This window comes from Gasterosteus aculeatus, chromosome 4, assembly GCF_964276395.1.
Source record: "Gasterosteus aculeatus chromosome 4, fGasAcu3.hap1.1, whole genome shotgun sequence".
In the NCBI taxonomy this organism is placed as follows: domain Eukaryota; kingdom Metazoa; phylum Chordata; class Actinopteri; order Perciformes; family Gasterosteidae; genus Gasterosteus; species Gasterosteus aculeatus.
In genome coordinates, this window is record NC_135691.1 from 26,720,459 (window position 1) to 26,738,902 (window position 18,444).

Sequence of the window (18,444 nt, forward strand, 5' to 3'; positions counted from 1 at the left end):
TTTTGATGAGTTACAGTTTGTGAGAAAACTTTGCATGTGGGTGACACATTCACAAGGAGACAAAGAAACAGAAACATGACATCCTTAGTAAATAATGCTGTTCTGTAAATCAGTGACAAATGTACTATTGTTTTGACATGCAATGGGAGGTTCAATAAAGAGAAAACCTTTGAATATGCGTTCGGCAAATTTAAACCTTAATCTGCAAGGGAGAAACCAGCAGTGGATATAATCACCATGAAGTCTCCCACAGATTTTGGTGAGTGTTGAAGCTTCAAGATCCAACGTTTTTACTTTTGCCATCTTGTTTTGTTTTCGGTGAGCAGTGTTACAATTCAATTTCATGTAGTAAAAATCACACTGAAAGGTTTATTACTCTTAAACACCATATGCACAACGATGTGGTAGCGACCTGTTGATCACAACGTAAGGAGGTTTAAATTGCATGATTCTGATTTAAATGTACGTTTAAAATCAGTCTAAAAATGATCACAGGAGCTTGAGTGATCTCATTGGTCTTATAGCTCCCCCTGGCGGACGGTCACCATGCTTGTATCTATTTTGCAAATTAGGACAGACACACACCTTGTTTTGAGACTTCATGGTGCACGAGTCATTTTATTCAAAAGTACACATAACAAGCAAAAAACATCTACATTCTGAATAACATCCAGTGGCTCTTTATGGCTTGTCAAAGTAAAAAAAAAAAAAATCTGAAAACGTGTATTACTTCATGATTATTAACAAATCTGTGAGTCAAATTTGTTCTGCACTGGTAAGAAAAAAAAAAAATCTTAATCATTGCAAAAAAACATCCCATACAATTCTGAACAATATGGCTGGAATTTTTGGTCTCGTCATATCATATTCAACTCGCGTTTATTTTTTTCTTTAAAGATCAATTGATAGAACTGGACACGGTATTTACATTTATAATACAAAACAGTTAGTCATGGGCATCAAAAGCGGTCCTCGACAATTCCCTGAAACCGGCAGACGATTTTCAAAATGACATGATTGACTTTCCTTCCCTGAAGAGGGATCAACATTTAATCCAAAAATTGCAGATGCGGTCAAAACAACTTTAGCGTATCGTCTGTTCTTAACAAAATTCAGACCAGATTTGCAACACCAACCCCTCCACACAAAACGTTCCTTTTTAAAAAATGGATTACCTCTTGATTTTTCATGTTGTGAACTCATTAACAGTAAATTTACAGCATCGCTTCAGGGTTTGTGGCCTTTGGCGGTGAAACTAAAACCTCAAAAGCATGCAATTTAATGCTTTTAGATTTTCTCTGTCACGGTAAAACTAGAAATATGCATTCATTCATTCTCAGCGTAACACATGATGACCCCAAAACACCATCCGACTGACACACCACTGTACAAAAATGTTGGAGGTATAAGCCATTTGTGTTTATCGAAATGTAACCCGAAGCTTTTCTTCTGAGACTTTGCGGGAGTCTGTGGTTCTCGTTTTGTACCTAAATCCCATTAACGTCTGGGTAACTGCCATCAGACGCTCGTCCCGTCGGCTCACCACATGAACCTCTGTGGGGCCGTGCTGTCCGGCCAGCGGAAGGTCTTACTGATGAAGAGGTAAAGCGTGGCGGCGTTCACCGCCGCGTACAGGAGAAACTCTGCCACGAGTCTGGGAGAGGAGGGCAGGGGCATGTGGAGGCGGTACATCAGGTAGGGAACGATGAAGTACCTGAACTCCAGCAGCTTCTGCGGCACCGTCGCGGCCACCAGGCACACCAGGAACGCCAGGCTCCAGAAGAGCGAGTGCGGCTTCAAGGCGTCCAGGAAATTCCAGCCCGCGAACACGTACGCGGGCACGAGGAGGAAGCGCACCAGCTCGTGCCTCTGGAAGAGCCTGTTCCACACGTAGAAGGGGAAGTGGCGGTTATCTGCCAGGAGGTACTTGTGGACGAAGGTGAACTTCCATACCAGGAGCAGGCACGCGCACGTGACACAGAGGAAAAAGAAAGGCTGCTTCTTCAGAGCCTGGAGGAAGCGGAGGGCGCGATGGTAACACAGCGAGACGGGGAGCGAGAAGAAGAGGGCGAAGGAGAGGAAGTAGAAGAGTTGGGGGAAGTTGAGGCAGGCTTCGTGACTCGTCCGGTCACCCACCACTATCCCATCGTTCAGCACCGCAAACGCCAGGAAGCCCGCGCCGACCACCGCGTAGGGCCAGGCTACCAGCAACACCGCCTTCGCGTGGCCGGGGGAGGCGAGGAACTCCAGCGCGAAAAGTGTCGCTTTCTTGGCGCCGCCCAACGACAGGGGCACCTGGGGCGCGGGGGACTTCTCGTCCCGCTTTTTGGAGCGCTCCACCCTCCAGGCCTCGTCCATTTGGGCGGCCACCAGAGTGCCAGCGCAGAACGCCACCCAGATGATGTTGGTCTGACGGAAGAGCACGGAGCAGACGCCGAGGAACGCCGAGGCCTTGTGGCAGCCGTGGAGCGTCATGAGATAGGTGAAGAGGGTGAAGAAAGTGGACCCGGCGTCGGTGTAGTAAAGGAAGTTGAAGAAGTAGAGCACGGGGAAGGTGGACAGGGACAGCGCCGAGAGGACTCTGCGAGAGGTGCTTCTCGTCTGGAAGAGATGAAACAGAACATCAGAAGCGGGAGGACTCACACGTGAGCGTTGTGATCGTCGTCGCAGCCCGGGAATACCTTCTCGCGCAGGTGCAGTTTGCAGACCAGTAGGTAGAGCACGTAAAGGTTTCCGCAGTTGAACAGCAGGTTGACGAAGCGCAGCATGGCCGTGGAACACACCACCTGGCCCGTCAGGTCAGCGAGCCACACCACGGGCTTGATGACTCCCACGGAGACCAGGTAGAGGCCCGGGAGAGTGGTGATCATCGGGTCCCACTGCGGAAGGATCACAACAGTGGTGAAGGGAAATTCCACCAAGTTTACTTAAAGAGTTCTCATGTAAATGTTGGTGATAACAATTCTGTATGCATAGATGTCTTTCCAATTTGGGAGAGGATCGTTTACCAAACTTAATCAAAGTGAAATACTAACACAATGGAAGTCTTCTATTTCAGTTACTTGAGGGAAAACAAGAACAACGGTGTGCTTTAGAATGACTAAAACATCAAATGTTCACATGCCTGGTGGTCAAAGAGTCGATTCTGATCCTTTAATCTCTACTTCCAGCCCCGTGAAAGCTGGAGGCACCTCGCATGACATCTACAGTATATTTAAGCAGATAAACCCCCTCTAATGCCATTCTCTGTGTATGCATGGGGGGGATTAAAAACTCAAAAGCACCCACGTCGTTCGAAATGACGGAAGCTCCGCAGTTATTTGACCTTAATCCGCAACAACAAAAGCGTCGCCCTTTGGTGGCCACATTAAAGCGCCACCGTGTCTACCTCGTTGAATTTTCCATGGCAGTATTTCTGAGCTTGCGGGACATGAAAAATCTCGTCCATGTACGGCTCCCTTTGCTCCCGGGTGACTCTGGAGAACAGCAGGCAGGATATCAAAAAGTTGGTGCTGCAGAGCGCAGTGAAGATGTAGCCTTCGAATTTCTCCATGTTTGATGACGGAACGCGTCGTGGACTTGAATGCAGTTCAACGCCAGCTGCGATAACGTGAAGTATTCTGCACGTCGGTGCGTACGCGTGTTAAAGCCCCGCACTCTCTCTTTCTCTCTGGACGTGGAGGGGAACCTGTTCAACTCTGTCCCGGATTGATAAACGGAAGCGTTCTCTGCTTGACAGTTGGCGGTCCGCCTCCGAAAATCAGCCGGCACGGAAAATGCTTTTATTGTTTTTCGTTCTGGGTTGTGCCAAATTAAGTTAAGCATCCCTCTTCTGAAGCGGTAGCAAGTGTGATATCAGCTACCAAAAACGTATATAATACACTTAAATGGAACATCTCTAAGATATCATTTTCTTGAGTTTGTGGGACCGGAACTACGCTCCGACGTGGTGTCACTGTGTTATGGTTCCCCCCCGTGTGCAGACGTTCACGTGAACCGCAATTTCCTTCACAGTTGTCCAACATGCATTCAACACACGAACTAGAGCTCTTTCCCGAGTACAAGGTGACTCAGATGCTTTTCAAGGACGTCCAAAATGCTGCCGAGCTGAGACAGTGTGCGGTGGAGGGTAAAATAAAGGGTGCCTTGATTAACCCGACGATGGTGAGATGTTTTTTTATTCAGCTTTTTTATTAGCTTCAAGCTAATGTACATAAGGCGTGTTCTTATATATCATTGATAGCAGTATTTCCCATACAGAGCTGTGTTTTGAACCAAATGGGTCTGATAAACGTCGTGCTGCTCGTTCATTGTCAAACTGCTTCTATCATTCACAGCTGGTGAATCCTTTCCAGGTGCTGGTAGCTGCCAACAAGGCTGTTTCCTTACAGAAAATGGGCAAAATGAAGACCAGGAGTTTGTTCTCAGAAATAATCTTCAACCTGTCGCCTACTAATAATGTTAGTACTTAAAACCAAACTTTATTATCTTTATATTTATTTAGATAAATCTTTATCTAATTCTAATTTGAAAATGCTTGTTATGCGTTCATCAATTTAGACGATATTTGTTGTAGATGCACTATTTGCCATGGAAACGTAATCTTTCATTCTACTCGCTGTGGATGGCCCCTGAAGTAGGTGCAACATATTTATGTATTTATGTAAGTATGTATGCTTTTCCATAATACAGATCTCCGAGGCGTTCAAAAGGTTCGGGAGCTCTGATGGAGATGACTCCGTCCTCGTGGTCCTGGTTCATGACAAAGATGAGCCACAGCTGCTGTCAGACATCACAGCCAGGGTGAGCGGACGGCAGGTACCAGCAGAAGATGTTTCCACGCTGACAGATCATGCAAAAATCAAAAAGGTTACTCTCTTCCTAAATTAATTAAATGTGATTCATGCTGTCCAACCATGCTGTTTTTCTTTTCTTTTGATTTTTTTTCTCTTCTCTTTTTGTCAAATGGAGGACACGCTCACACAAGCAGTGTACTGTATATTCACTATTATTCATCTGAATGGGTGAACCGCTAGAATTCTTTTCACCTTCATTCCAAAATGTGATACCTAGTTATGTTCAAAGTCCTACCTGAAATGTATTTTAGTAACGTATCTTTTAATCTAGCACATTTTTTGTCTTTTGTTTAGCTTTATAAAATCCCCCCTCAGGAGGAGAAGTGTGGGACTCTGCTGGACGCGGTTGTATGCAGGATGGCCACGAAGGACGTCATGTAGCTTCAACAGGAAAAAGGACTTTAAAAAGATGGTTGCCTTTTTTTTATGAGATTTGAATTCATATTGATAATGTCTTTCCTTTTGTCCCTGAAGATGCAAACCTTGTCTCAACGCAAACTCAAAGAAATCTTCATTTTTCAAATATTTTTTCATCAACTTTAGTTGTCTTTCTTTCTGCTCACACTGTCTAAACTGTTTTTAGCACTTGTTTATTTCTGCATTTCCCCATAGTTTCCAACTTCAGGGCGGGGAGAGGGAGGGTAGTAGGGGGGTAATGTAAAACTGGTCACATGCTAGCAAGTCTGATTTATTACTCTAAAATGGTCTGGGCCAAATATCTGCAAGGTCTGGAGACATTCAGTCAAACCCTCTCAACCAAAGAAGTCAAGCGTATGAAATGTGCTGGTTGTCTAAAACATTTGGATGAAGCGTTGGTTTTTTTAATCCTATTGAAAGACTTGTATAGTGACACTAAAATTGTGGAGCCAAATGTAAAATGCCCTTCGGCTGTCTCTTTACTTTCGCTCACTCAGACGGAACATAAACATTCAGAGAACATTACATGAGATTGAGATGTTTATTTAATAAGACTGCAGCTGCACGCATTGGAACCAACAACACTTGAGATTGTGGCACCTGGAACTCATCAAGAGTTGATTTTAAGCTCATTTAATTAACTTAATATGTTCCCTTCTGAATCTCCCTTGTTACATTTACAGAAAAATGACACTAAAATGATTCTGAAGCTTTTTCTTTTTTTTCTTCAAAATATGTTAACAAAAGTCACATCACGGTAGTGTACATTTGTCAGCCTGGGAAGTTAACGAGCTCGTCTTTTCCGATGTTCCCTCCGCTGAGGATGCACACCACGGTCTTCCCCTCCAGCTCGGGTATCTTGTCGTTTACGATGGCAGCGAACGCAGCGCAGCCCGACGGCTCCACCACGAGGCCGGACCTGTACAGGCTGGACACGGCCGCCTTGATCTCGTCATCATTTATGAGGACGATCCCCTCCACGTAACGCTGACACAACTCAAAGGGCAGTGTGCCTGGGATGGAAAAAAAGGGATAGAGCCCAAAATTAGCATCAATAACAATAAGAGGGTCTTTGGACTTGAAATGTTGAGATTAAATCTGAATTAAAGCATCCGTCATTTAAAGCGGAGAGAAAGACTGAGAGAAACAACTTGCATGATACCTGCAAAAGGTGGAGCGAGACCTGAGGCGATGCTCTCGGCCTCCATACCCACTGGCTTCTTCTCAATGAAACTCCTGTACATGGTGCAGGCTGGGTTTGAACAGAAACACAACAAGCCCAAAGTTCACCGGCTGCTGAAAACGACCCCGTGGCTCGAGGTCTGTAGCTAAAGCTGTAGATGATGCCATTTTGTGTGCTAGTTTTACCTCCATCTGGTTCCACACCATAGATTCTGGTCCCATCACAGCCTGACAATTTGATTGCAGCGGCTACACCGGCCAGCAGGCCCCCTCCTCCACAGCACACAACCACCACATCCGGCTTAGGAATCACCTCCAGCACCTCTAAACCCAGACTGTACACAACACACAGGTTTCGACTTTGCTCTAATACATAGAAGTTAGAATTGTCCTTATTCCAGCCCTTGAGCGTACCTGGCGTGTCCTGCTATCAGATCCAGATCGTCGTAAGAGTGCAGGAAGGTCATGGCGTCTTCCTGAACGCAGCGGTTCACCACGTTCATCAGACAGGATGTGGGGACCTGTTCTACCTCCACCCCGAAACTCTGAGGACAGGAATGATACCAAAGGAATTAGTCTATTTCAGGTTGGTACAGAAAAACAAAGTACAATTAATTCTGTCAGCCGATGACCTCTGACCTGTATCAGGATGGATCTGGACACAGGGGCTGTTTCGGGCATCACCACCTTGCCCTTTGACCCGTAGTGTTTAGAGGCGTACGCAAAAGCTTTCCCATAGTTTCCGGCGGACATGGTGACAAAATTACCCCCCTCAGGTCTCCTGAAAAACTGGTTGGCCACTCCTCTGATCTTAAATGACCCTGTCATTCAAAAGTAGGACAGTTCTTTGGCAGTGAGCTGATGCGCAAGAAGAATCAGTGGTTTTGTCTTACCAGTTCTCTGCATGTTCTCCAGTTTGATGTGGACGTTGCAGCGGAGGTGGAGAGGCAGGGTGGTCTGGCACCAGGGGATCATGGGTGTGTTGATGACACCCAGGGGGCTGCTTCTCACCGTCTCCCAGGCATCTCTCAGCAGGTCCAGGGTGACGGAGTCTGCGGACACCTCACCCATCTTTGTTGCGAAAAAATTCAGCAATATATTTGCATTGTGGAGGCACCATTTTGGGTGAGAAAGCATGGGCATTTAATAACCGTCAGTATCAATATATATCTCTTTGACAAAGGTACAATTTATGTGTCCAGGATGGTCCAAACCAACAGGTCTTAGGCTATAGTGAATAGTTTCTTGGCTTTAGCTAAGACACCAAACAAGAGGTCTCCAGGGCTTTGGAAAAATGACCTGAGGGGATCTGTATTAAGAAAGTCTCCTCTTAAACCATTCTGGTGGCTTTCCAACACGACTTGCATGTTTGGTTGAGATGAAAATGAAGCTGGCTTCATGCTACTGTTGGCTCATCTTTCCCCACAGAAAAAAAAAGTCTTAAGTGCAACTTGTGGACATAAATCCCATCAAAACATATTCTTCTGAATATTGACAGAATTTTCCCCAACTAGTTAGTTATTTCATATTCATGGCAGTTTTCAGCAGCGTTTCTGCAACACTTCAACCACAACTCCATCGTTTTTCTGAGTTTTCAGTTTATAAACTTACACTTATACTTATTGACTATACTATTGAATATTTATCAAATAATATTTTGAAAGGTACTCCCAGAGGTAAACCTACCCACATTTCAGAACTAATGGTGTATTGAGCCTAATAATAACGTTAGTATTAATAATTCATTTAACTTTTTCAAGTCTTTTAATAAAACTTGATTACAGGATTCCACATCAGCCCTTTACACTACTCTATCTGACGTTGAATACATGTACAAATTACAAACAATATTGTAAATAGTTATTTTATTAGCTAACGTTACTATTTCTTTTTTGCTATGCTAATAATAATACTGAATAATCCGCACAGATTTATAAAAAGCAACGAATGCACGCTGAATAACAAACCCGACTACTTCTTCTTTCTTTTTTTACTAAATAAAAGTACACCACAACGTTGTGTTTCGTGCACGAGGCTTATTATTCCCACTGACCGTCTCACTTGTTTGGATTTCTCCGTGATGTTTACAGTGTTACGTTTTTGTTGGTTCCTCCCACCGGCAACATATTGTTCCCCTCTGAGACTTGTTTCTCGTCGGACGTCATTATTAAATGGACCACAAACATGGCCGCCCAAGAAAGTCACCACGGAGACTTTTCTTAGTTACGCAAGAAGAATAGTACTAAGATAAAGGACTGCCTTTTGAAAACATGGGTGTCATTAGACACGTGGTGTGCGCCATGTCCGGCGGCGTCGACAGCTCCGTCGCCGCTTTGTTACTAAAGAAAAGAGGTGAGAAGAACCTGTCATGTCTGACACACACACAAACACACACATACACACACACAGCCACACGCTGACACCCTTTGCTAATGTTAAATGGTCAGCCAACCAGTTGAAGCCGCTTTCTCTATATAAATCAAAAGTCAGACTTGCTGCTATTTTCTTTCTTTCACGTAAAGGTTACAGTGTGACAGGAGTTTTTATGAAGAACTGGGACTCACTGGATGAGAGTGGGACGTGCACTACCGAGAAGGACTGTGAGGACGCCTACAGAGTGTGCCAGGCCCTGGACATCCCCTTCCACCAGGTGTCTTATGTCAAAGAGTACTGGCATGAAGTCTTCAGGTATTCGTGGCAGCCATGCATGAATCACATACGCGTTTAAGTTGTGTAACTCTTTAATGTAAACCTTTCATGCCTCTGTCATTTTCAGTAAACTTTTAAAGGAGTATGAAAGGGGCAGGACGCCCAATCCAGATATACTATGCAACAGGCATATAAAATTCAACCATTTCCACAAGTACGCCATCGACACTCTGGGTATGTGGTCACAATGTGTTCGCACACTGATATGAACTCATTCCGAGGGGCTTGTTTATGGTAAATGTTGGGGGGGTGATTAGAAATGAGATGATTTAACTGATTCCAATGTCAAGCGCAATAGGCGTGGCGTTTTCATTTGCGTTTTGCTTTTGCTGACTCAGGGGCTGATGCCATGGCAACAGGCCACTACGCCAGGACGTCACAGGAAGACGAAGAAGTGTTCCAGCAGACACATTTGGCGCCGCCGACCACGCTCTTCAGAGACCGATTTGAGATCAGAAATCGTAAGTGCTTGACCGTAAAAGTTCACCACAGCAATAGCGTCTAAGGTCAAACCATCTAACCAAGAAAAAAATGTCATTTATCTTCCCAGCGGTGAGGTTGTACAAAGGAGCAGATCTCCTCAAAGACCAAACCTTCTTCCTCTGTCAGATCTCCCAGGAGGCCTTGCGACAAACCACGTTCCCGCTGGCAGGACTCACCAAAGACTTTGTCAAAAAGATTGCTGCTGAGGCTGGGTTTCACCATGTGCTGAAGAAGAAAGAGGTAGCGGCACACGCGCATATGAAAAAAGTAATAAATCAAGTTGTGTACCAACAGTAAACTTGATCTTTCAGAGTATGGGCATCTGCTTCATTGGAGAAAGAAACTTTGAAAACTTCATTATGGAGGTAAGAGTTCAAAACTCCAGTAGTTTTTCAACATAACAGATGTGCAAATGCTTTTTTTAACACCTACTATTGTTCTTTTTTTGTTCTCTTTCCAGTATCTGGAACCCAAACCAGGGAACCTTATCTCCATTGAGGACGGGGCTGTCATGGGAACACACAAAGGCATGTTCGCTGTTTAAGGTTTTCTAACTGTGAGCCTCTGACAAAAGGAAGAACCGCAGTGTCATTTTTATGATTTGTGTTCCAAACTTCTGACACTTAAAAGCTCTCATAGTGTACTTCCTGTTCCTTCTCTGGTCTGTTTGTCTAGGCTGGTTCACTTTGACCCTTGGCCAGAGGGCGAGAATTGGAGGGCAGAGAGACCCCTGGTTTGTGGTGGACAAAGACACCGATACTGGAGACGTGTTTGTGGTGAGAAGGTTTGTCTACGTTGTTAAAGAGTTAAATAAAGGGAAAATAAAAGGCTCACCAACATTTAGGATTTGCATCAAGTTTGTTCTCTTTTTTTTCAAGCTTAATTAGGCGTGCAACACTGTTACAAACTTAACCATTGTTTTCCTGTTACTTTACTTCGAAATGTCTGACCAATCAGGCTCCGACTACTAATCACCCGGCTCTTTTCCGTGACACGGTTGGTACGGACCGCTTCCACTGGCTAACAATCGACCCGCCTCCTGAACTAATCAAGACCCAGATGATGGAGTGTCATTTCCGCTTCATCCACCAGATGCCTCTCAGTGAGTTTTGCGTCGTTAGCGTACGCACAGTGATGGGAAAAGTGTTTACTCACTTTTACTTTCTTTTTTTTCACGGCTTCCCAGCTCCCTGCACAGTGACGCTGAACATGAACGGCTCCGTGTGGATCACACTCTCCCAGCCAATCAGAGCTCTGACACCTGGACAGGTAACGCACCAATGTCAAAGACTACAGTGTAATTGCTTGAGCCTACCAGTTATACTGCACACTTCCTTAGCCCCTTTCAACGTTGCTTCCCCTCAGTTTGCTGTGCTGTACAAAGGAGACGAGTGTCTGGGTAGTGGGAAGATCATGCAGCTGGGGCCCAGTGAATACACACTCCAGCGGGGCAGAGAGCGCTTGGTGACAGCCGCGCCCCACGAGGAGAAACCGACCCCTGAACCAGCCAGCTGAGACGACCTGGCAGCCCGGCCGTGGTGAGCCTGTGTGCTCCACTACGGAGAGCAAGCTGCTCATGAGGTTCTTACTGAGACATGGCGGCTTTCTAAGAGACTCTAAACTGGTGACTGTCTTCAGAAACTTGAAGGTATTAAAAGAACGAGGACAAAACCGTTTTCTGCCGGCTGCTCCGATAAACCATCTCCGTGCTTTTCGTGTAGAGATGTAATGCAATAATTTAAATAAAGTAACATTTTGAAAGAAGAAATCAAGTCTCAAATCAAACATGATGCGTTGCCTCCATTTATCTGCTGCATCATGACCTTTATGATGTGTTTGCTGTTCATGTACATGTACTTTATTTGGTGTTGAAGAGGTTCTCTGTTATTTCAATTGCTACAGTTGTGATTTCCTTTGAGTTATTGTGACAGAAACCAATGTCAAGTTTTCTTTTAAAAAAAGGTAATCAATGCATTAATGTTTCAGAAGATGTTCCGTTTGTTTATTGATAAAGTAGGTTGATACTTTTGCCCAAAAGTGAAAACTAAATAGGATTCAATACAAATCCAATCCTACTTTTGATTTCAGCTCACATTTGGGGACAGTTGATTCAGTTGTTTAAAACAATCATCGTGTTCACCTCAGCTTTCTACTGAACTATAATACACTTTCCTGTATTTTGAGAACCATTTCTCTTAAAGTCATTATTGTAAGTTATTCCTAAGCTACACACTAAATACTTGAACATTTACCAGATAGTGAACTAACCGCATGAGTTATCCGTTGACTTCCATTTGCCCACATAACTTAATATAATTGATTCATACATGAAAAAAAAGTTTGTAGTTGTGCATTGGCGTCCCGACCCTTACTGACTCAAAAGGGGGCGCTGTTCTATCAGATCAGCCGCAGAGTGGACCTGTTGTTCTCGGGCGCTGTTGTTTTGTACCGTAAACATACTGTGTGTTTCTATGAATTGTAATGACACTTATGTCAGAGTCTACTTCTACTAACCTCATCATTTGGTCTTTGCTAGTTTTTCGATTGTTTGTGGAAAGTTGTTTGTCATCTTAAAATAGTTTTCCTTTGTTGGGGGGGGGACATGATTATTATACAAATAACTCTCAAACCCAAACAGTAAGATCATAAAAAAAAAAAACGTGTTGCTGATACACGCGAGCGAAACTTCGTTAGTAAAAAAACAAATTAATGAAAATAAAGAACATAAACTTGTCATTCTCATTTTGTGGTAACATTTATTGTATAGAAGTTTGAGAAAAAATACAACTAACTTTCTGTGTGACCTTTCAACATTCTCACTATGAAAAAACATTTTTTTTCAAATGCAATGATAAGATAAGTTAGTTGATGAAGTTATATCGCTTATATTCTTTTACTGAGAATTTTTTTTTTTATTGATCTGGTATAACTAATTGAACTGTATACGCCTGTTTATTTTTGTACATGAACACACGAGTAGCAGTCCATTGGAGCCGTGGGACATGTCCACATCATTTTCAATATGTTGGACACTGATGTCTTCGTACAACAGCTTCATCAGTTCATACATGCTGCTTCAATCTCACGCATAACACGCATCGGGACTTTTACGCAGCTCTCACCCTATTGTGATAACAATGCTCTTGCGCGCTTTGGTCACCCGGTCACGTCCACTTTGTAAATCTCCATAAGAAAAAAAAAAAAGCCTCCCCCTCCATGAAAGCGTCCCAGAGGGGGGGCGCAGCAGGTTTATGGTAATAAACCTCCGAGGAGAAGAGAAGGAGGAGGCGGAGGAGAGCCACGGAGCCATTTTGTACTCATTTTAAACTCCGTGTGGTTTAACGCAGCTGCTGCGCGCCGCGGGTACGCCGATGCTATGGACGCCAAGCGACTTTTTCCGCGTTAAAACTTCACGATGAGGGGTAAAAGCAAAACTCGGTGTTGGCAGAAGGACAGTTAATGCTTTTTGCGGAGAAGTTTCCGTGAAGTTGAATGGGATTTTGGCAGGTTCACAAGCATGGAGCTACCGATGATTTGGATTTGGGTTTGTGTCCTATTCTACGTGCCGCTGGTGGGATGTTTGGAGATACACCTTTCGGACACCTTACAGCCCGGGACCCTTTTGGCAAACCTGTCGCTTGGCCCTGGATGGACTTTTAAACTTGACAGGACTTTATCCCCAAAATTCATCCAAAGCTTTTTCCAAGTCGAAAGACACGGCGGGGTCGTCCGCCTGTCCCACAGAGTTCAGTGCGCGCACACGGCGAGGAACCCAGCGCCGGTTTATTTCAGAACCAGTTCTTTGGCGTCTGGGGACGTTATTCTGACACGGTTTAACGTGTTTGTCCACGGACAGGACTGTTTTATCAAATACAAGAGAAAGAAATGGTCAGGTAAGCCAGACATCCACATTAAACACCTCACGGAACTGGAGGCGACTTCCTGCTTAACGGCAGGTAAACTGCTTTTAAATGTAACTGAACTTTTGCCCTCCTTCACGCGCAACGTTGCATTTTTGCACCGCGCGTGTGTCGGAAAAGACTTGAGTGCCGTGTTCAGGCATGGGCATCTGCTCCTGACCAGCAACTTGTGCATGGAGCAGCGGGCGCAGCCCGAGGGGAGTTTGCGCTGCGCGCTGCGCAGCTCTGCGGGCGGCCGGCTCTCTGTGCAGCTGAGTGTGACGATCGTAAAAGTGCCCAAACAACATGGATCCGTCCCAGAAAGCATCCGGAGGAACTCTGGTCAGATGATCCGCAGGGGGAAGCGACAAGTAAACGCGTCTCCCCAGTTCCAGCTCCCCAACTACCAGGTGTCCGTGCCAGAGAACGAGCCGCCCGGCACGCGGGTTATCACCCTGAAAGCTACGGACCCGGATGATGGAGAGGGAGGCCGGCTGGAGTACAGCATGGAAGCATTGTTTGATGTAAGGTCCAACGACTTTTTCAACATAGACCCTCAGTCAGGAAGCATAACAACCGTGCAGTCACTAGACAGGGAGGTCAAAAACACCCATGTTTTCAAAGTTACTGTGATGGACAACGGCTCCCCTAAGAGATCTGCCACTTCTTACCTCACCGTCACTGTGAGTGACACCAACGACCACAGCCCGGTTTTTGAGCAAACCGAATACCGCGTCAGCATCCGGGAGAATGTTGAAACGGGTTTTGAAGTGATGACGATCCGAGCCACGGATGGAGACGCGCCGTCCAACGCTAACATGATTTACAAACTCGTCAACGGCGACGGGGTTAACTCTGTGTTTGAAATCGACCCCCGGAACGGCCTTGTGAGGATCAGAGAGCGGCCTGACAGGGAGACCCGGGCCAAGTACCAGCTTATTGTTGAGGCCAACGACCAGGGGAAAGACCCAGGGCCCCGCAGTGCCACCGCCACCGTCAAGATCTCTGTGGAGGATGAGAATGACAACTATCCACAGTTCACCAAAAAGAGGTATGTTGTAGAGATCCTAGAGAATGTGTCAGTCAACACCAAAGTCATCCAGGTGGAAGCTACAGACAAAGACGAGGGGAACAACGCCAAAGTTCATTACAGCATCATCAGTGGCAACGTCAAAGGACAGTTCTACATCCACTCCCCCACTGGTGTGATCGATATCATCAATCCTCTGGACTACGAGATGATTCGAGAGTACAATTTGCGGATTAAGGCACACGACGGGGGCAGGCCTCCTCTAATAAACGGCACGGGGATGGTGGTGGTGCAAGTAGTGGACGTGAACGACAACGCCCCCATGTTTGTCAGCACACCCTTTCAGGCTACTGTGTTGGAAAACGTGGCCATCGGTTACTCTGTGATCCACATTCAAGCAATTGACGGTGACTCTGGATACAACGCCCTTTTGGAGTACCGTCTAACTGACACCGTGCCTGGCTTCCCGTTCACAATCAACAACAGCACAGGCTGGATCACAGTGAGTGAAGAGCTCGACAGAGAGACTACAGACTTCTACACCTTTGGCGTAGAGGCGAGGGATCACGGGATACCTGTGATGTCCTCCTCAGCCAGCGTCAGCATCACGGTGCTTGATGTGAATGACAACGTGCCCACTTTTACAGAGAAGGTCTACTCGCTGAAGATCAATGAGGATGCTGTCGTGGGTTCCAGCGTACTGACAATGACAGCCGTGGATAGGGACATCAACAGCGTGGTGACCTATCAGATCTCCAGTGGCAACACCAGGAACCGCTTTGCCATCACCAGCCAGAGCGGTGGCGGTCTCGTCACCTTGGCCCTCCCCTTGGACTATAAGCAGGAACGCCAGTACGTCCTGACAGTCACCGCCAGCGATGGGACTCTCTACGACACCGCTCAGGTGTTCATTAACGTGACGGATGCCAACACACACCGGCCCGTCTTCCAAAGCGCCAACTACCAGGTGATGCTCTGCGAAGAGAAACCAGTGGGCGCCACTGTTGTGATGATCATAGCGACGGACGAGGACACGGGGGAAAATGCTCGCATCACGTACTTGATGGAGGACAACGTCCCACAGTTTAAAATTGACCCAGATACCGGGGCCATCACAACACAAATGGAGATTGATTATGAAGACCAGGCCTCCTACACATTAGCCATCATTGCCAGAGACAATGGCATCCCTCAGAAATCTGATACCACCTACGTGGAGATTATCATCCTGGATGCCAACGATAACACTCCCCAGTTCCTACGGGACAGGTACCAGGGGACCGTATTTGAGGACGCACCTGTCTACACCAGCGTTCTCCAGATATCTGCTTCGGATAGAGACTCTGGCTCAAATGGCAGGGTGAGCTATACATTCACCGGTGGCGATGACGGAGAGGGGGATTTCTTTATCGAGCCATACTCCGGTATCATCAGAACTGCTCGCAAACTGGACCGAGAGAATGTCCCGGTTTACAATCTGAAGGCCTACGCTGTGGATCGAGGGGTCCCGCCTCTGAAAGCTGCTGTTGTCATCCACGTGGTGGTTCAAGACATAAATGACAACGCCCCGGTGTTTGAGAAGGACGAGCTGTTCATTGACGTGGAGGAGAACAGCCAGGTCGGATCTGTCGTGGCCCGGATCAGTGCCACTGACCCCGACGAGGGCACCAATGCTCAGATCATGTACCAGATTGTAGAAGGAAATATTCCGGAAGTGTTCCAGCTAGACATTTTTAACGGCGACCTCACTGCACTCACCGACTTGGATTATGAAGTTAAAACAGAGTATGTCTTAGTGGTCCAGGCCACCTCAGCTCCACTAGTGAGCCGGGCCACTGTGCACATCCGCCTCGTAGATATGAATGACAATAAGCCGGTGCTGCAGGACTTTGAGATTATCTTCAACAACTACATCACCAACAAGTCCAACAGTTTCCCATCAGGAATAATAGGAAAAGTTCCAGCTCATGACCCGGATGTGTCGGATAAACTGCGGTACAGGTTTGAGTCTGGAAATGAACTCAATCTGTTGCTGTTGAACGAGAACACCGGGGACCTGAGGCTGAGCAGGGACCTGGATAATGACAGGACCCTGGAGGCACCCATGACCATTTCCGTCTCAGGTAATACCGCCTGAACACTTCTTCTTCCTCTCACCTTACCTCCAAGCTTTTTTATTTTGTGAGGAGATGATCTCTTTCGATGTCGGTTACATGTGACGCAAGGTAGAATCATCACTGCAGAGTCCGTAGAATAGAGACTGAGGGCAGTTTTCAGCTGTGGTGTTTGTTGTATGTTTGGGGAGTGTTTGCTGCAGGCTCTATGTGGGATCCGGTTGTTCTGCTATTGTGCCATTTGGGTGATAAATATATAGTTGTGGTTGGTTGAGGAAATAAAAAGGTGCTATTGGCAGGGCCGATAAGTCACTTTGTTGTTGCAGATCTATGGGTTTCTTTCCCAAGTTGGAGCACACACATGGCAGGCGTATGCGCACACATTAGTTTAACTCCTGTGGAGCGTATAGGCTGAACTCTTTGAAGTGGCCCGGTGTAGATGCACTGCAGGAAGAGTTATGAGCATCTTGTGGAACGATTTTACCGTACCACAATGTTTCTCACACAAACTGCAATTTCTGAGCCTGAGGGAAGTTTTCGCACCTTCTGTCATATGGGTTTAGATCTGAATGATTGTTGTGTGTTTGTATAACTAAAATACAGGAAAAAGAAGAAAAATATTCTATATATTAATACGCCCCCCCCACTATGGAGGTAGACTTTGTTCTTTCAAGTTAAATATTAGACAACTGCAAACACTGGAGATTCACACCTGAACAGGCTGGGTAACTGCTACAGTCAAGCACACACACACACACACACACAGAGGCATATAGCACGAAACTGCAGGGACATTAATCAGACTCGATGACTCTAATACCTTGAAAGAATAACAACTCTGTCATCTAATGACGACTAGTGGCTCAACCTTCTTTCTATATATATTTTTTTCTATCTTTTCTGGTTCTCCATCTATCTCTCTCTCTCTCTCTCTCTCTGTTGATCTCTCTCTCTCTCGCTCTCAGTTGATCTCCTAAAGCACATTAAGCCCTGACGTGGGCAAACGGCCCACAGCCAGATCCCCTCAGCTCCCCCCTCTCCCTGTGTCCTCTCTTAAAGCTGACAGTATACAGTATACTGTATGTGTGATGCCTGCCTCATAGGAGCTCATTTACATTCCTACTGGAATGTAAATGAGCTCCTATGTACCATGATGTACTGGTGCAAGCCTACATTTACAGTATATAATCTAAGAAACGTTTTGGTTATTTTAGCTGTACAATCTCAATTCTTTTGATGGCAAGAAATAATTCTCAACTTTTTGGCCAACTTTCATAGAATATTTTTTATTTTTTTTAAATTTCTGGGCCATTTCCCCCTCTCACAGCAGTAGCTCTTAAGCCAGACTTAAACCGGCATTGTTATACACCATGGTTCATCAGGCAGTGGAAGGCTTCCCCCAGATGTCATCCCCTTTCTTCTCTACGGGGATTTTCTTAAAGGACTTGTGCCCTGTCTTTATTTGAGACAAAGACAGACTGTCCTTTTCTAAGTGCTTTATGGCGGTTATAGACGACCCGTGGAGCATCCGAGGAGGCAGCAGCTGACCACTATAGTCACCGGCCTCGCAGCCGTCATTCACTACCACTGCATTCACGTTTGTCGAGAACAGCTGACAGCTCTTGCCGTATCCCAGACAACCGCGAACTCTAAATGGTCCCAAATGGAATTGGGCTTCTTCTTTATTTGCACCCATATGCACACGCACGCAAACATACGTAAGCATGTGTTCTTGTATAATTAAACACATGCAC

At 45.8% G+C, this 18,444-nt stretch overlaps 5 protein-coding genes across 32 annotated transcripts in view; 3 read left to right on the forward strand and 2 right to left on the reverse strand.

The window, feature by feature from the left end:
- Positions 1-586: 586 nt before the first annotated feature.
- On the reverse strand, positions 587-3,797 carry alg10 (ALG10 alpha-1,2-mannosyltransferase). Of its 2 annotated transcripts, none has more exons than XM_040174446.2 (3): positions 3,389-3,797; positions 2,682-2,879; positions 587-2,601 (listed from the first exon to the last, which is right to left on the reverse strand). In XM_040174446.2, the coding sequence occupies exons 1-3, from the start codon at positions 3,551-3,553 to the stop codon at positions 1,540-1,542; spliced, it is 1,425 nt and encodes a 474-aa protein (XP_040030380.2). In that variant the 5' UTR covers positions 3,554-3,797; the 3' UTR covers positions 587-1,539. The 2 variants fall into 2 exon arrangements, with proteins under 2 accessions (XP_040030380.2, XP_040030381.2); XM_040174447.2 differs by having other exon boundaries at positions 3,289-3,763.
- Positions 3,749-5,804, forward strand: tprkb (Tp53rk binding protein). 3 transcript variants are annotated; one of them, XM_040174451.2, is made up of 4 exons: positions 3,749-4,164; positions 4,338-4,460; positions 4,693-4,803; positions 5,151-5,804. In XM_040174451.2, the coding sequence occupies exons 1-4, from the start codon at positions 4,024-4,026 to the stop codon at positions 5,235-5,237; spliced, it is 462 nt and encodes a 153-aa protein (XP_040030385.1). In that variant the 5' UTR covers positions 3,749-4,023; the 3' UTR covers positions 5,238-5,804. The 3 variants fall into 3 exon arrangements, with proteins under 3 accessions (XP_040030385.1, XP_040030383.1, XP_040030384.1); XM_040174449.2 differs by having other exon boundaries at positions 3,761-4,164; positions 4,693-4,869; XM_040174450.2 differs by having other exon boundaries at positions 3,761-4,164; positions 4,693-4,818.
- LOC120817840 (phenylserine dehydratase) lies at positions 5,801-8,644 on the reverse strand. Of its 2 annotated transcripts, none has more exons than XM_040174448.2 (7): positions 8,509-8,644; positions 7,349-7,526; positions 7,095-7,276; positions 6,870-7,000; positions 6,642-6,790; positions 6,436-6,525; positions 5,801-6,286 (listed from the first exon to the last, which is right to left on the reverse strand). In XM_040174448.2, the coding sequence occupies exons 2-7, from the start codon at positions 7,524-7,526 to the stop codon at positions 6,045-6,047; spliced, it is 972 nt and encodes a 323-aa protein (XP_040030382.2). In that variant the 5' UTR covers positions 8,509-8,644; the 3' UTR covers positions 5,801-6,044. The 2 variants fall into 2 exon arrangements, with proteins under 2 accessions (XP_040030382.2, XP_077957726.1); XM_078101600.1 differs by having other exon boundaries at positions 8,423-8,534.
- On the forward strand, positions 8,604-11,415 carry trmu (tRNA 5-methylaminomethyl-2-thiouridylate methyltransferase). The gene is made up of 11 exons (XM_078101599.1): positions 8,604-8,807; positions 8,978-9,143; positions 9,232-9,338; positions 9,503-9,625; positions 9,715-9,887; positions 9,959-10,012; positions 10,108-10,174; positions 10,323-10,423; positions 10,605-10,749; positions 10,834-10,916; positions 11,013-11,415. The coding sequence occupies exons 1-11, from the start codon at positions 8,726-8,728 to the stop codon at positions 11,160-11,162; spliced, it is 1,251 nt and encodes a 416-aa protein (XP_077957725.1). The 5' UTR covers positions 8,604-8,725; the 3' UTR covers positions 11,163-11,415.
- Positions 11,416-12,767: 1,352 nt separating this feature from the next.
- Positions 12,768-18,444, forward strand: part of celsr1a (cadherin EGF LAG seven-pass G-type receptor 1a) — a 71,964-nt gene continuing 66,287 nt past the window's right edge. For all 24 annotated transcript variants that reach the window (XM_040174200.2, XM_040174199.2, XM_040174211.2 and 21 more), the window contains exon 1: positions 12,768-16,699. In XM_040174200.2, the coding sequence (XP_040030134.2) occupies positions 13,165-16,699 (3,535 nt within the window). In that variant the 5' untranslated portion in view covers positions 12,768-13,164. The remainder of the gene's footprint in view (positions 16,700-18,444) is intronic.

Excerpts from the sequence above, each read along its gene's own strand:
- trmu (XM_078101599.1), top strand. The coding sequence starts at position 8,726 with ATGGGTGTCATTAGACACGTGGTGTGCGCCATGTCCGGCGGCGTCGAC. Across the intron at positions 9,144-9,231 it reads TACTGGCATGAAGTCTTCAG|TAAACTTTTAAAGGAGTATG; the intron begins GTATTCGTGGCA and ends TGTCATTTTCAG. Across the intron at positions 10,750-10,833 it reads CATCCACCAGATGCCTCTCA|CTCCCTGCACAGTGACGCTG; the intron begins GTGAGTTTTGCG and ends ACGGCTTCCCAG.
- alg10 (XM_040174446.2), bottom strand. The coding sequence starts at position 3,553 with ATGGAGAAATTCGAAGGCTACATCTTCACTGCGCTCTGCAGCACCAAC. Across the intron at positions 2,880-3,388 it reads GCCATGGAAAATTCAACGAG|TGGGACCCGATGATCACCAC; the intron begins GTAGACACGGTG and ends ATCCTTCCGCAG. Across the intron at positions 2,602-2,681 it reads AACTGCACCTGCGCGAGAAG|ACGAGAAGCACCTCTCGCAG; the intron begins GTATTCCCGGGC and ends CATCTCTTCCAG.
- LOC120817840 (XM_040174448.2), bottom strand. The coding sequence starts at position 7,526 with ATGGGTGAGGTGTCCGCAGACTCCGTCACCCTGGACCTGCTGAGAGAT. Across the intron at positions 7,001-7,094 it reads CCAGATCCATCCTGATACAG|AGTTTCGGGGTGGAGGTAGA; the intron begins GTCAGAGGTCAT and ends TCCTGTCCTCAG. Across the intron at positions 6,791-6,869 it reads CTGATAGCAGGACACGCCAG|TCTGGGTTTAGAGGTGCTGG; the intron begins GTACGCTCAAGG and ends TGTTGTGTACAG.
- tprkb (XM_040174449.2), top strand. The coding sequence starts at position 4,024 with ATGCATTCAACACACGAACTAGAGCTCTTTCCCGAGTACAAGGTGACT. Across the intron at positions 4,461-4,692 it reads ACCTGTCGCCTACTAATAAT|ATCTCCGAGGCGTTCAAAAG; the intron begins GTTAGTACTTAA and ends TCCATAATACAG. Across the intron at positions 4,870-5,150 it reads ATCATGCAAAAATCAAAAAG|CTTTATAAAATCCCCCCTCA; the intron begins GTTACTCTCTTC and ends TCTTTTGTTTAG.